Raw genomic sequence first — 14,546 nt, 5'->3', positions numbered from 1 at the left:
TAGGAAGTCTTTCTTAAATATGTACACACATACATATACATTTTTTTATACCCGAGCGCACTTGTGCACAAGGGTATATTAATTTTGTTCACATAACGGTTGTTTGTAACAGCCAAAACGAATCGAGATAGATATAGATAAATGTATACATAAATGATCAGAATGAAAAGAGAAATCGATTAAGCCATGTCTGTCTGTCCGTCCGTCTGTCCGTCTGCCCGTCCGTCCGTGTACACGATAACTCGAGCAAAAATTGAGATATCTCAACGAAATTTTTTATGTAGGTTTCTATTTATCCAAGGTAGGTTGGTATTGAAAATGGGCGAAATCGGACTGTAACCACGCCCACTTCCCATATAACGGTAATTTACAGAAATACGAAAACTGCGATATTTTAGTAACTACTGGAGGTTATTCACTCACAATTGATATTTACAATAAGTTTTAGACGAAAAATAAGAATATTATAAATTTTCGGAAAATGGGCGTAGCCACGTCCACTTATGGTTACATGTGTATATCTTGGTAACCGCAGCACCAATTTCTTCCAAACTAGGCACAGTTGTTGGCCTTCGCACAACATACTAAATGGCCGAACATTTTTAAAATCGGACAATAACCACGCCCACATCCCATATAACGGTAATTTAGAGAAATACAAAATCTTCGAAAAATCAGTAAATATTAAAGCTAATTTATTCAAAATTGATGCTTGCAACAACTCTTAACCAAGAAATACGTTTGTGATAAAATTTTGAAAAATGGGCGTGGCACCGCCCACTTATGATCACATATATGTATCTCGGTAACTGTTCTTCCAATTTGTACCAAACTCGGTATGGTTATTGTGCTTGCCACATAAAAGCAAAACGTTGAAAATTATTGAAAGTGGACTAAAATTGAGGCCGCTTTTCATATAACGGTAAATTTCAGAACTGCTTGAAACTTCAAAATTTCGAAATCTAAGGACGCTAATTTACTTAAAATTTGTACACCCCGGCTTATCATGTAGCGGTAGCTTTCGGAAAGGTGGAAAACATATATTTAATACGTGTACCGGGTATTTATTGTTCGGCTCCGCCCGAACTTAGACTTTCTTATTTGTTATTATTATAAATTACATATCTGCGTCAGAAAAAAAGAGCTTTTTTAACCAATTTTTTTCGACCGCCAGAATTGACAATACAGACAGAAATCCGCTGGGGTAAGTAATTTCAGAAAATGTTTTTACATTCTGGACATTTTCGGACTTCGGTAAAGTTCTCAATAGGTTCAATAAGTATTTATTACACATAGGTAGCTATGAATCGATATGAAGTCAACAGTGTGAATTCAATGAAATCCAGCTCTTACTTTAAAACATGAAATCACCCTGATTCCAACCATTCTAAAAATACTTGGCTACCATTTAAAACATATGTAATAAGAGGAAATGATAAAACTGATTTAATGATATGTTATAAGATCAAGTTTAATGCTCATGACCACTCTGTAGGTTGCTTAAAATGTTTTTACCAAGAAAGGGATGCCCAAAGATTCATGTTGCCCTTTCTTAACCTTCATTAAGTTTTATTTGCTGAATATTTATTAGAAAAAAACAACACAATTTATTCGTTCAGATTTGAAGTGAACGATGTTTTATGAGGCGATAAAGTAAAGTTTTTTTAATTAATTTTGTTTCGTAAAATTTGTTTTGTTCTTTTTTTTTTTAGTCCAACCTACATTCCATCATACGTACATATTTAAAATCATAAACAGACGGCAGCGTTGATCCGGAACAACTCGGGAATTAATTGCAGTTGATCCGGATTAAGTCCGAGTTAATCCTCTGTTTAAGCTTTAATAGCCTGGGCCGAAAATCCGCTTTTTTAGAATTTTGATTAATAATAGCAAAAACATGGTTCATTATGCTCTAAAAACAATCTGTGTGAAAGATGACAATTTTTGGTCAATATATTAGGCTCGCCCAAGTCCACCGCAGTTCAAGTGATGTTTTCTGATAATTCTCCGCATCCGGACAACGATTACGCTAGTTGAAATCGATAATTGTAAAGGTTTCTCATCCAAATTGGCAATCTAAAAGTACATACACACATACTTCTATGTACATGGTACTTATTGTCGTTGGAATAAAGAAACTTTGTAAATGCCACATACACTATTATTCGATAATCGTATCATTGGATAGACAATCCTTTAATCTATTAGACAAATTATTAGTTTTCTTAAATATCTTTTTGAATCGCGAACTTATTCGCTAAAAACAAAATGTTATAATAACAGTGTAGGTACTACAACTGTTTACAAATAGTGTATGGTGCACTTGGACTATTATTAAGAAAATCCCAAAGAAATTTTTTTAATATTAAAATAATTGTAGAGTATTTTACTTCATTATATTGCTGCTAACTTTCACAAACAGCTTCAAAATTTAAATAAAAAATAGCGTAGTATCGACATACATCAATTAATCTTTCTGCGTATGCAAACAAATAAAATAGTGTACAATGATTTCATATAAAAAAGTTCAAAGATAAAATAGTGTATAAGCAGATGCTTTCAGAAAAATGGACTCAAATGGTATTTAAAGGTAAGCATGGTAAACTTTTTTAGTGAATTAACAGCTAAGGAATCAATAAAAAGTATGGTGTACTTATAATGAGAATAAGTATTTTGAATAAGAAGCGCTCAATTAAAGTTTAAACTTGGTCGATTGGATTATAAAAACTTCTAATTCGTTTTTCTCAAAACTATACTTTCCATGTTACACTACTTTATTATTCCAGCGACGATATACTTCAAAGTAAAATAAAGGAATATTTTTTTTTAAATAAACAGGCGTTACGTCAAATAAGAAGTAATAGATACTTATGTAATTACATAAGTCCACCTTCTTGATTGGCGTTGTTACCGGGTTTTAACCAATTCCAAAAAAGCCAATCGTTTCTCTCTTGTGTGAATGCCAATTGGAAATTCCAACTGAAGCCAAATCCCCCACCACTTGGTATTTTAGCGTTGATGATTTTAGCTCTAGCTGAGTACGTAGAGGCGCGTGCTGTGTATTATTTGGTAGGTTCCAAGAGATACTGGGCTCACTAAATAAAATGGTATACACATATTTTTCTTTATATTTAAATCTAGTTTTCTCCTCTAACTTTATAATTAGTAAGTACCTACTTAATTAAATTTAGAAAAACACCATCAACCAGCTGACACGTTTCATAAGCATTTTTCTTTATTTTTACAAACTTATGAACATTGAAAATAATAATTAAAGACTCAAATAGTCATGAAAAAAGGATCTTAGCTAATAATTGTATAATAAAGCTTAGCCTAAATGTAATTTCTAGAACTATTTAAATGTTTTACTTCACACATAGTTGCATGAAACAACCGTATGGGCTAATCCCGTGTTTATATACACTCTTAACGCGATTCAACAACTCTTAACTCGCATTCAAAATATGATTTATGGTGGCACGGTTAAAAGTTTCAATTCGATTTAAGAATGTGTTTACATGTGTGTTTCCAAATAACATGCTTTGACTTAGAACGAATTAAAGAATCATATAAACATGGTATATGATGTACGTATGTATGTAGTGCTTATCTTTCCTTTCTATCTTATCACGTCTGACTAAATAATAGTGAAGTGCTTCCTATCTTATCATTATTTTATCACGCATATACGTGGTGTCATGAATTAACGTACATACATATATTTTAATTAAAAGTCGTAATAGATTATCGTAAATATAATTTGTGTAGCGCCATCTACCTGATTTTTTTTTTCAAAAGCTTTAAGTAGTTTAACCCTCTATAGGAAATATTCTTTTGTTATTTTAATCAAAGAGAGAAGAAACGAAAAGCAGTGGGATTATTTGTGAATTGGTACCATTGTTCATAACGGCTAATTAAACATTTGCACAAATACTTAAAATTCAAAGGTGCAAAAGTATGTATGTATGTTTTAACGAATATGTGTTTATGTATGCACTTTCTCTATTAAAGTGTGTGTGGAAGTGGTTTAAAAATATTTCATTTGGTTTTTGTTATCTTCAAGTCTTATGTGCGTTGTGCTTTCTTTAAAGATTCTCCTCTTTCACGTTGAATCAATAGATTTTAATCAACTTGTTTGTTTGACAAATAAAACGCTATATTGGCTCGTCTTTAATTGGTGATGGGGAATTTTATGTAATATTAATTACACATTGTCCTACCATACAGCTGTAGATGCTCAGGTGACCAACCTGCTTCAACTCAGCACTCATGAGCTCTATGTTACTTGATCTCGGGTCGAACAACGCTGCATTTCCTATCTACATATGTACATCAGGGCGAAAGTGTAGTGTTTTGTTGCAGTTGTGGCTTAATACCACCTTTTCACTGGATTTCGAGTTAATGATGTAATGCTGTTGTTCGAAAAAAGCGTAGTGTCGTCGCCACTATCATCAACAACAACACTATTAACACCACCACTGCTACCCACCTGCGAATGACGTCCATACTTATGTAAATATATGTATGCACGTTCTTCTACAATTCGTGTTGAGTGATGAAAAAACTGGGCTAAAGGAGGGATGAGTAGTTTCCATTATTAGTTTCCTTTTATTTTTATTTTGCAATAAATATATCACCTGTATCACTAGTGAATGCAGAGCAGATTACCGTCGTTTTCTCCTTCTTCCTATTTAGCGAATGGAAAATGCATTGAAGCTATAAAACCGACAGAAGATGGCTTTGGTGATAAATGAAAAGCTGCTGCACTGCTTCCTTTTAAGAGTTGTTGCGTTCGTATATGAGGAATAAAGTTTCAAAGAAAAGTTAGAAGAATAAAATAAATGACGGTTATATACATATGTACAGTCATGTAAAAAAGTAGGGACACAACATTTTGACCTGTTTTGGCTACTTTAATGTTTATTAATTAAACAGAAAAAAATTTAAAATTATTATATATGTTTCGTTTAATAGGATTCAAACCCGGACTGTCCTCAAAGCGAACAAATAGTCTACTCAGCTTCAGCGACAACATGTAACAGGACAATTTTCGCAACTGCCTTTCAGCTCACCACAGTTTTTCGAAAGAGTCTTTCGCAAGACAATTTTCAATTCTGTCATATATCTTGAAAGCTCTTTACTGCATATCGAAAGACTAATTGAAAGATCTACTAACGATGAGGTCTTGGGCTTATGCTGTTCACCTTTTAACATTCATTTTTTTCTTAATTAACTTAATTAAAACAACATACATATTTTTCCTTTTAAAACAGTCAAAAATAATAAATAAAAGAAATTTAAATTAAAAAGGGAACAATGAAAATAAAGCAAAAAAAAACATTTTTAAAAATTTAATGAGATTAAATTAAAATTTTTTTCTTTAGATTTAATTAAAAAAGGACAAAAATTAAATAAAAAACAAGAAACAATATTCCGCCGCCCAAAACTCGAACTCGGCTCTTGTGACCCTTGGAGCGACGCATGCTAAATGATATGCAAGTGCTTTCTCTCAAAATAGTTTTTAACCTTCACCACAATTGGTGAATGAGAGAGCTTTTTTTCTAAGACTATTGTGCTAGAATAACAAAAGTCTTTCGAACTATTGCTTGAAACACAATACCCGGCGAAGGGCGAAGTTCGCCGAATTGGGCGATGCCGTCGGTCACCGTTCGCCCTGCTATTTCGCCTACTTTAACAGAATTAGAGCGGCTGCGAAAACAGCTGATACCATTTCGTCGCACTTATAGGTTAGGTGACCATATTTTGAAAAACTAAACCATATTTAGAAATGATGAAATGGTAACAAATATACAAATAAGGCAAGGGGGAATAATTATAAATGATTTTATTTTAAGCCAGATTTAACGAATCGATCACTGTATTTTTCAACCACCAAAAATAATTCGTGTTACATGCTGTTTTCTTTTAAATCTTTGAAAGTTAAAAAACATACGGCCACCTTTGGCATGTACTGCCGCCATCGCCCAGCAGAGCGATGAAAATAAATCTATCGCCACGAAACGCCGCCGAGCGAACTTCGCATTTCGCTTTGGCTGTGTTCAATTTCATATGCCGGCAGGTGTTCTAATTTTGACAGCGGTAATTTCGCTGTGGTGAGTTCGCCGTTCGCCGGCATTGTGTTTCCACGGTATCTTGCCATCTGTCCTTCGTTTGTCTTACTGAAGACTTTTTACTACCTTAGCCAGATTTGTCCTCTAAGTGTGTTTTCAAATGTTCATTTTGAATCAAAGCCATATCACGCGCTTCGTGCATTTGAACAGATTTGTGCATTTTAATAGTTACAGAGTGGTGTTGTTTGGTAATTTTTTTTTGAGCTGAACTCGTTCTTGATAAAAATTTCTAGACGATACCTCTCTGTGATCGATCAAACAAAATTATGTTTCAGTTTTTTTTTTAATAATTTGTGTTCCAAAATTTAAAATCGCTAGCAAAAAATACATAAATAATTAGATCGACTTTTATAGACAATTAATAAACATTAAACAAAACAAAAGAAAAATTGCTAAAACTGGTCCAAATGTCATGTCCCTATTGTTTTCATATGACTGTATGCTCAGTCGTTGTTTGCTTGATGAAAACATTGCTCATTTTACACTCGATTGAAAGCTATTCTCGGAATCATCTGTTATAAGTTAATTAAATACCATATAGTAAACAAAACGAATTTATTTTTATTATTTTTTGCTCTAATTCAAGAACAGAAAGAATTATCGAAATTCAATTCATTTGCTATAAATAGCACCGTCAGTTGTCCAAAGTCTATCAAAAAAACTTTGTCTTCATCATTAAAGCAAAATTACCAACAATTGACAAATCTAGAATTCGACATGGCGGAGAAGAATACAACTTTTTAAATTAAAGAAGGCAACAAACCCCGTATTTTTTGTGTTCTGGGTTTGAATCTGAGAGCAAACTAACAAAACATTAAAATGCGCATTTCGCAAAATGACTTAAACCTTCTGCTTAGATAACGATATGTGATAGGATGACAACGCCAACGTTAAAAGTTTATGTTTGCGTTGGGAAAAATATTAAATAAGATGGTACACATATTTGTTTATATATTATTATTATTATTTTTGGAATATATTTACTTCTTGAAGACTTATAAATATTTTTCTTTGTTAAGCAGCCACCTTCACCGGATCACATCAAAACAACAAAAGTGCCTAAATCGGTTTCCGATAAAAAGCGGTTCTTTGAATCGGCTATGGAAGATCAACACAAACCATCACAAAAGACAGGTAAGACAAAATCATATACACACATATGCACCTTGCAAGGTGGCAAACTGTAATGCGATACGAAAGAGCAATGCGATGCGATAGGCAAATACATCGTAAGTTGGGGCGATTGCCTATCGCATTGCAATTATCATTCGCATCGCATTACAGAGTAGGCCCCCTGAACTAGTGAACATATTTCTAGTTCCGTACTAGATATTTATCGCCAAAGGCAAATCAGTTCGATAGTAATTTGTTCTAAAGCAGCGAAATATGGCACTTAAAAAAACTACTTTATTTTACTTTTTAAAACTACATAACGCTAGTTAAGAGTGAAAAGTTGCTGCTATGTCTACTTTTGCTAAAAAAAATATTTTTTGATGCAACCAAGAACATATCGTCACCTGAGAGGAAGATCAACCTATCTCGGCAGCCAGTTCGAAAACGCCCTATCTCAGAGAACTTTTCAAGAACGCCATATTTCAGAATTTGATTGCAGAACGCCCTTTTGCAGAATCTTATTGAAAAGCAAACTATCTCAGAATTTGGTTGAAGAACGCTCTATCTCAACTGAAAATACATCGAAAATGTGCTGACATAGGACGTTTTTGAATCAGCAGTTGAGATAGGGCGGTCTTCAACCAAATTCTGAAATAGGGCGTTTTCAATCAAATTCTGAAATAGGGAGTTCTTCAATCAAATTCTGAAGTAGGGCGTTCTTGAAAAGTTTTCTGAGATAGGGCGTTTTCGAAGTGGCTGCCGAGATAGGTCGATCATCCATCCACTCAAAAGATCTAACTAAGTACCAATTGCATTTCTAACCGTTTCTGTTCAGTGATACGCAAATTTGCTAAGTCCAAAAATATCAAATTGAAAATACATGTCGCTTTAAAGTAAAAAGCAGCTTTTTTGACAGATATCCCATTGAAAGTTATGTCAGTAACCTGTTTTTAACTTTAGAGTCTACTTTATTTCGAACGAGTCATTTATTTAAAAAAATAAAAATAAAATAAAAAATTTAATCGTTACCAAGGGAACATCCAATATATCAAAATTCTTTTATCGTCAGTCGATTTTAGTATCGGATCAGTTCGGCACTAGTGCGCTTCCCCACAGGGTATATTATTCCTAAAGCCTTAGTAGATTTCATTTCGAAAAAGGGTAATTTCATGTAAAAGAGGAAAACGACATAAATTGCTACTTCATTATTTAAAATTAAACTTCGCCTTGGTCTAAAATAATTTTAAATAATAAAACTTTCATTGGCTCATATTTATAGGTTTATTGTTTGTTTAATTAGTTTCAAGTTCACAGAAACGTACAGGTTTTGTTTTATTTACGATTCAAATAGTTTTGAGTGCACAGAAATGAATTTAAATAATTAGATTGGAATTAAATATTTAGGCGAATAATGAATTAAATGAATTGAGCATTTAGGTAAAGAATTAATGCAAACTATTTGATTTCACAAAACACAACCGTCTCAGCTACCGGCTCGTACTCGACTCGCTGCTAGACTGCCATGATACGCCATTGTTTCTTTAAAAAAGAAATAGGGTTGCCAGGCTTTAACCTCACATATTTATGTAGCCCAAATCACTTATAAAGAATATGCTTCAGCTTTTTAAGTTTCTTTAAGTATTTTTTATCTTATTATTTATGTTTGATTTATAAAAGATCCTTAATAAAATTTTGACTAAAAATACATGTATTTTTGGGTTGTTACATAAAAAGCGACGGTATTTTGTTGAAAAGCCCATCTTTTCTTTGCGACACGCGTTAACCGACTCCAATCGGGACCACTATCGACTGTGGTAGTATCGATTTTTGGTATTAGACGAAAAAAAAAAAATTATTTTACTGTACTTTGCCCCCCTGTGCGACATGCCTTAATCGTTTCCAATCGGGACCAAAATTTATACGTGATAGCTGTGACCGTGCTATTACCGATTGAGAGGTGAGACCGAAAGAAATCGTTCATTTAATTTTTATGGACCACCCTTATGTACGTCGATTTGGGAAACTAAAATGTACATCAGTGTTCAAAACTGTAACGACATCTCGTAATCCAAGGGACCACTAAAATATTACAAGTAATCGCGGTTTTCAGAGAGAGGAACTACGAGTTATAGGCATATTTTATCTTTACTTTTTTTTACTGCAAGAACATACACTTTCATACATATTGGTCATTACGAGTTGTAAGATATTAACAACTAAAACTCCAAGTTCAAGACCTTTCTAGACAACACAAAAGCAAAAGTAACGGTCATAAGCTATTTCCGCTTTCTTTTCTAATTTGCAAATTATGTACAGTATTCAAGACAAATATTACTGGCGTTTTCGTTTCTTCAAAATGCCTTGCCTTTTCATTGTTCTGCTCTTAGTGTTTTTGCGAACTTTATTACGAATTATGGCGATTTTTGACTTATTGAGCCTACGAATTACAGAGATTCCACTGTAGTTATTTCCCCCTTTATGCTTTCCGGATACGAAAAATGGCCAGGAATCGAAATGTTTTATTGCCTTTTCCTGATAAGAAAATTGGCCAGAAAGCACACTGCCCGCAAAACGTTAGTTTCTTTTCTAGCTGGCGAGCTAAGTAGTTGTATTTAAATATAAATATTACAACTGAATCAAAGTCAAATCAATTTATATTTATATTTTACCGTACGCTTCACCGGCCATATTATTGACACTCCGAATTTGTCGGAATAATGTGGAATATCAATATTTAGGGAATAGAAGAGAATTAGTCGGAATAAGTCGCATAGAATAAAATGGAATAAGGCGTAACAAGAAAGTCAGAATAGTTCATTACTGAGTTTTACATTTTTTTTTAGCAATACATACAGGTAAGAAATCAAAACTCAGATTCTAGTTTGTAGTTATCCTTTTTAATCCATTTAGGGTGAAATAATGACGCATTCATCTCGATCCAATGCACTGATCGTAATTGACCGTGTTCAACGTGTTTACGAGGAAGACCCAAAACAATAAGTACAAAAAAGGTATTAAAGCTGCATTGAGCACATATATTGATTGAAAAATATTTTTATTGATATTGTTTACAGACAACGATATCTCGCACACGAAGTAAATGTACTGTGCGCATTGTGTTTCTTGGCTGCTGTTAGCATGCAGTCTATCTTCGGTGACATTAGAGGGGTTTGCCAAAATATACTTATGTATGTATGGATTAATTTTAACATTCGCATTCGCAATAATAAGTGCGGAGCTTGTACCGCAATAAAAAAAGAAAAAATATAGCTGAAAGTCCTCTTAACTGGTGAGGCGTCAATCGAAACGAATTTAAAATTTTGTCAAGTTACGTACGCATAATATTATATTTGTCGCCTCCATCAATAAGTGTTCCGAGAGAGCACTTATTCAGTAGCGCAGGTTTGATTTACGATGCTTTAAGAAACAGGCTTGAACCTGAAAAGGCAGAAACTTTACTTTTTATAAATGCAATGCCTCAATTTTTAAATTTAAGTACTAAGTAAAACAAAGATTATTTAAAATTACTAACATTTCCATGTTTTCATTTACCTAAAATATATCTTGAAAACATCCCTCATATGGGACATTCTAGCCCATTTAGGACACCATTTCCGATATTTCTCATAATTTTTTATGTTATACTACCAATCCAGAGAGGATTCAGACAATCCGTTCGTTAAATTTTCATCGCCAGAATTCTCTAAATGAAAAGCAGTGGGACCTAAAAGTAAACAATATGGAAAAGTTACAGATGCAATTTCTAATCAGACAAATGCGGCAGTATGAGGGACATGTTACTAGATTCTGCAACTTTTAAACTTGGTCCGATAATGATATATTTAAAATTTTTTAATTAATGAAAAACTAACAAATTTTGTCAAATTCAACGCATTCTGCATCAAACCAAATGAATTTAACGAAATGATAAAGATACCACGTTGTAGAGGAAGAAATTCTCTACATATTTGCAGAGATAATTACTACGCTACGACTAATCCTTTTCGCGTAATTAATCGTTATCGCCTTCCTTTAAGTTTGATCGAACACATGAATACTCGTACATGGAGTATGAGTAACATTCCCTGCTCATATTTCATACAAAAGAAATAAACTATTGGCTTTACCAATGGATTACGCGAAAGTGATACATCGCGGCGTTATACTTTGCACTGCAATTTTGTAGAGAGTTTCTTCCTCTACAATGTGGTATATTTGTCTTTTTGATTACTAAATTCAGGCAGAATTCTTGTCGTTGAATTGGACGAGATTTGATAGTTTTTCATCATGATTCAATAATGGAAAGGTTTTGTAATAAAACAGTCTTCTCGCTCCCACACATAAAATCGGCTCCTTTACTTGTTCAGAATGTTGCTTACTCTATAGTTTCTAGTGATATTAGCAGTAAAACCAAAAATTCTTCATACTAAATATTCGTTGGCGTCACCTTCCTTTTGCGTAATTTTCTATAACAAGTGTAGAATAGCGACCGTTTAGCTATAAAATAACCAAAAATGCCGATTGATAGAACTTTTTACGCTGATTTCAACGATACCAATTTTTTTCAATTTTTCCTAATAAACAATCGTGGTACAAAGCTCAATAAAAATATTAAAAATAAAATGTTAACAAGCCACAATAACATTGACAAATACATAGTTTAGGAAGAGCCTGCCTGAAACTATACAAAAAAGCAAATAAGCAAATGGATGTATAGAATTGACAACAACCACGCTGTCGAGTTTAAATAGCGGCAAATCAGCTGCACTTGATAGTAGTTGGTTGAATAAGGAAAATGAATTAGCAACAAGAGTTTACGGGATGTACATAGCTCAGTGGTTAACGCTTCTGACTTTGAACATTGAATACGCAGGTTCGATCCCTGCTGAATTCTAGAAAAAAGAAGTCTGATGAGGAGATGTGGCGATCTCCAAAATAGTGCTATAACTTCTACCGCTTAGACTTTGTTGCTTTTTAAATTTTTTCCTAATAAACAATCGTGGTACAAAGCTCAATAAAAATATTAAAAATAAAATGTTACCAACCCGCAATAACATTGACGATACCAAATTTATTTGGCGCAGGTAAAAAAAGAAGATATAAGTGGTTTATTTGTATTTTTTATTATCACTAAATTGTTGAAACCCAAAAGTAGATCATGATAAAATATGTAATATCGAATTAAAGATAATAACTTGTACTTTCTAAATAATATAAAATTCTTTTCCATTAATTATGCAGTTTTTTCAAAAAAGGTTATTTCATGAAAAAATAATATTTGTTCGTTTTTTAGTGGTTTTGGGTTAAAAATATAAAAAGCTATAAATTATGTACATCAGCTGAAGAACAAATTAATTACCTTTATGGTGACGTCATTAGCTTTTTAATCGGTTATAAAGTTCATAAGATATTCATATTTAAAATATCTAAAAACTGAACTTCGGCAGGCAATGGCAAACCTCCGAGTGTATTTCTGCCATGAAAAACAGCTTCTCATAAAAATACAATCGCTGTTCGGAGTCGGCGTAAAACTTTAGGTCCCTCCGCTTTGTGTGACAACTTAAAGGCGGATGCCACAAATCGGAGGAGAAGCTCGGCCAAACACTAACATATGTGTAAGCACCAATCTATTATTATTATTAAAAACTGAACTTTAACCTTCTAGAACCTCTTCATTTTTTACTTGCGCCAAATCGTTTTGGCATGTTTGAAATGATCATAAAAAGTTCTATTGATCTGCATTTTTCGTTTTTGCATAGCTGAACGGTCGGTATTCTAGATTTGTTCCCGGAAATGACGAATGACTTAAATCAAAAATGCATATTTTTATGTATTGTTTAGTATCTATATATTAATACGCTAACATAAATTTTGTCTCCGTTCGTTTGGCGATTCTACCGAACCGATTTCAAAGAGAGTTTTTATGGTTTTACGATTGATTGAAAATTACGGCCAAAACCGTCGTTTAAACATTTTCGAATTGTGTATACATGTTGCTGCAATATGTTCAATTTGACATGTTTCGCCTGTTGTTTCACTACACATTTGAAATTAAGCTTTGAAATAAAGATAAACATGAAGATGAAGAAATAAATGATAACGACCAAGTAAAAAAAAAAGAAGGCAAAAGTGAAGATAAAGACGAAAATGAAGACAATGACAGATACATCAGAATTAGGGTAACTGAAAGGGTAAGAACATTTCTTGAATTTATGAAGTGAATCTTCTTTAGCGGCAGTTGGTTGGTTGGGAGTAAATTGCCAAATTCAATGGGAATAATGCACATGGAAGTAGTTCTCAGCGGTTTAGCGGTTTGAGAATAAAAACAAAAACAAAGATGCCTAGAGGTACAGGCAAAAACGAAGATCAAAGTAAATTTAAACACTAAGGTAAAGGTGAAGAGGAATATGCAAAAATAAAGATAAATATGAAGAAAAGGATGAGGATGTAGATCGATATTGTTATCGATATAAAACTCGATATTGCTATCGATAAAATAATCGATATTGTTATCGATACTGTTATTGATTAAATAACCGCTATTGTAATCGATATAATAACCAATATAATAATCGATATTGTTATCGATACAATAATGGATATTGTTATCGGTATAAAAATCGATTAAATAATTGATTTTGTTATCTTTTTATTCATTTACATTGTAATCGATATGTATAATAATTGATACTGATGATTGTTATATATCGATGAATAAATCGATTTTGTAATCGTTGCATTTTTCTATATGTTTATGGATATTGTTATCGGTATTTTTATTGCAACAGTTATCGACAGGGTTACCGATTTAATAATCGGAACATGGAATGCGATCACATAACATGACATCACATCACATTATATCACATGATATGATGAGACATCACATTATATTACATCACATAATATGATATCACATCACACGATATCACGTGACATGACATCATATGATATGACATCACATTATATAGTATGACATCACATGACTTGACAGCACACGATATGACATCGTATGACATGACATCGCATTACATAACGTGGCTTCACATGATATGACATCATATGGTATGACATCATATGACATGACATCACAGGATATGACAGCACATGACATGACATCCTATTTATGACGTAAAATCACGTCACATCTTATCACCGTCATCACATCTCATCTACGTGAATAGATAAAGCAGGGACCGTAACGGTTATAAGTTTTATTATAAAAATCACTTTTTAATCGTTATTAACTGAGTTTTATTTTTTGCTCGGAAAATAATCGTTACGTTTTAAGTTTTATTTTTT

The 14,546-nt window shown here is 32.9% G+C and overlaps 1 protein-coding gene across 1 annotated transcript in view; it reads left to right on the top strand.

Moving 5' to 3' along the window:
- Nucleotides 1–14,546, top strand: part of LOC118738082 — a gene marked incomplete at its 5' end in the record, with an annotated part of 312,005 nt that overhangs the window by 223,792 nt on the left and 73,667 nt on the right. Inside the window, 1 exon segment of the mRNA XM_036469005.1 lies at nt 7,154–7,265. Within this exon segment, the coding sequence (XP_036324898.1) occupies nt 7,154–7,265 (112 nt within the window).

Source organism: Rhagoletis pomonella, unplaced genomic scaffold (assembly GCF_013731165.1).
Source record: "Rhagoletis pomonella isolate Grant_MI unplaced genomic scaffold, Rhpom_1.0 Rhpom_scaffold_00004, whole genome shotgun sequence".
Lineage (NCBI taxonomy): Eukaryota > Metazoa > Arthropoda > Insecta > Diptera > Tephritidae > Rhagoletis > Rhagoletis pomonella.
Note: the sequence above shows the minus strand (reverse complement) of the source record. Positions and strands in the feature narration are given on the sequence as shown.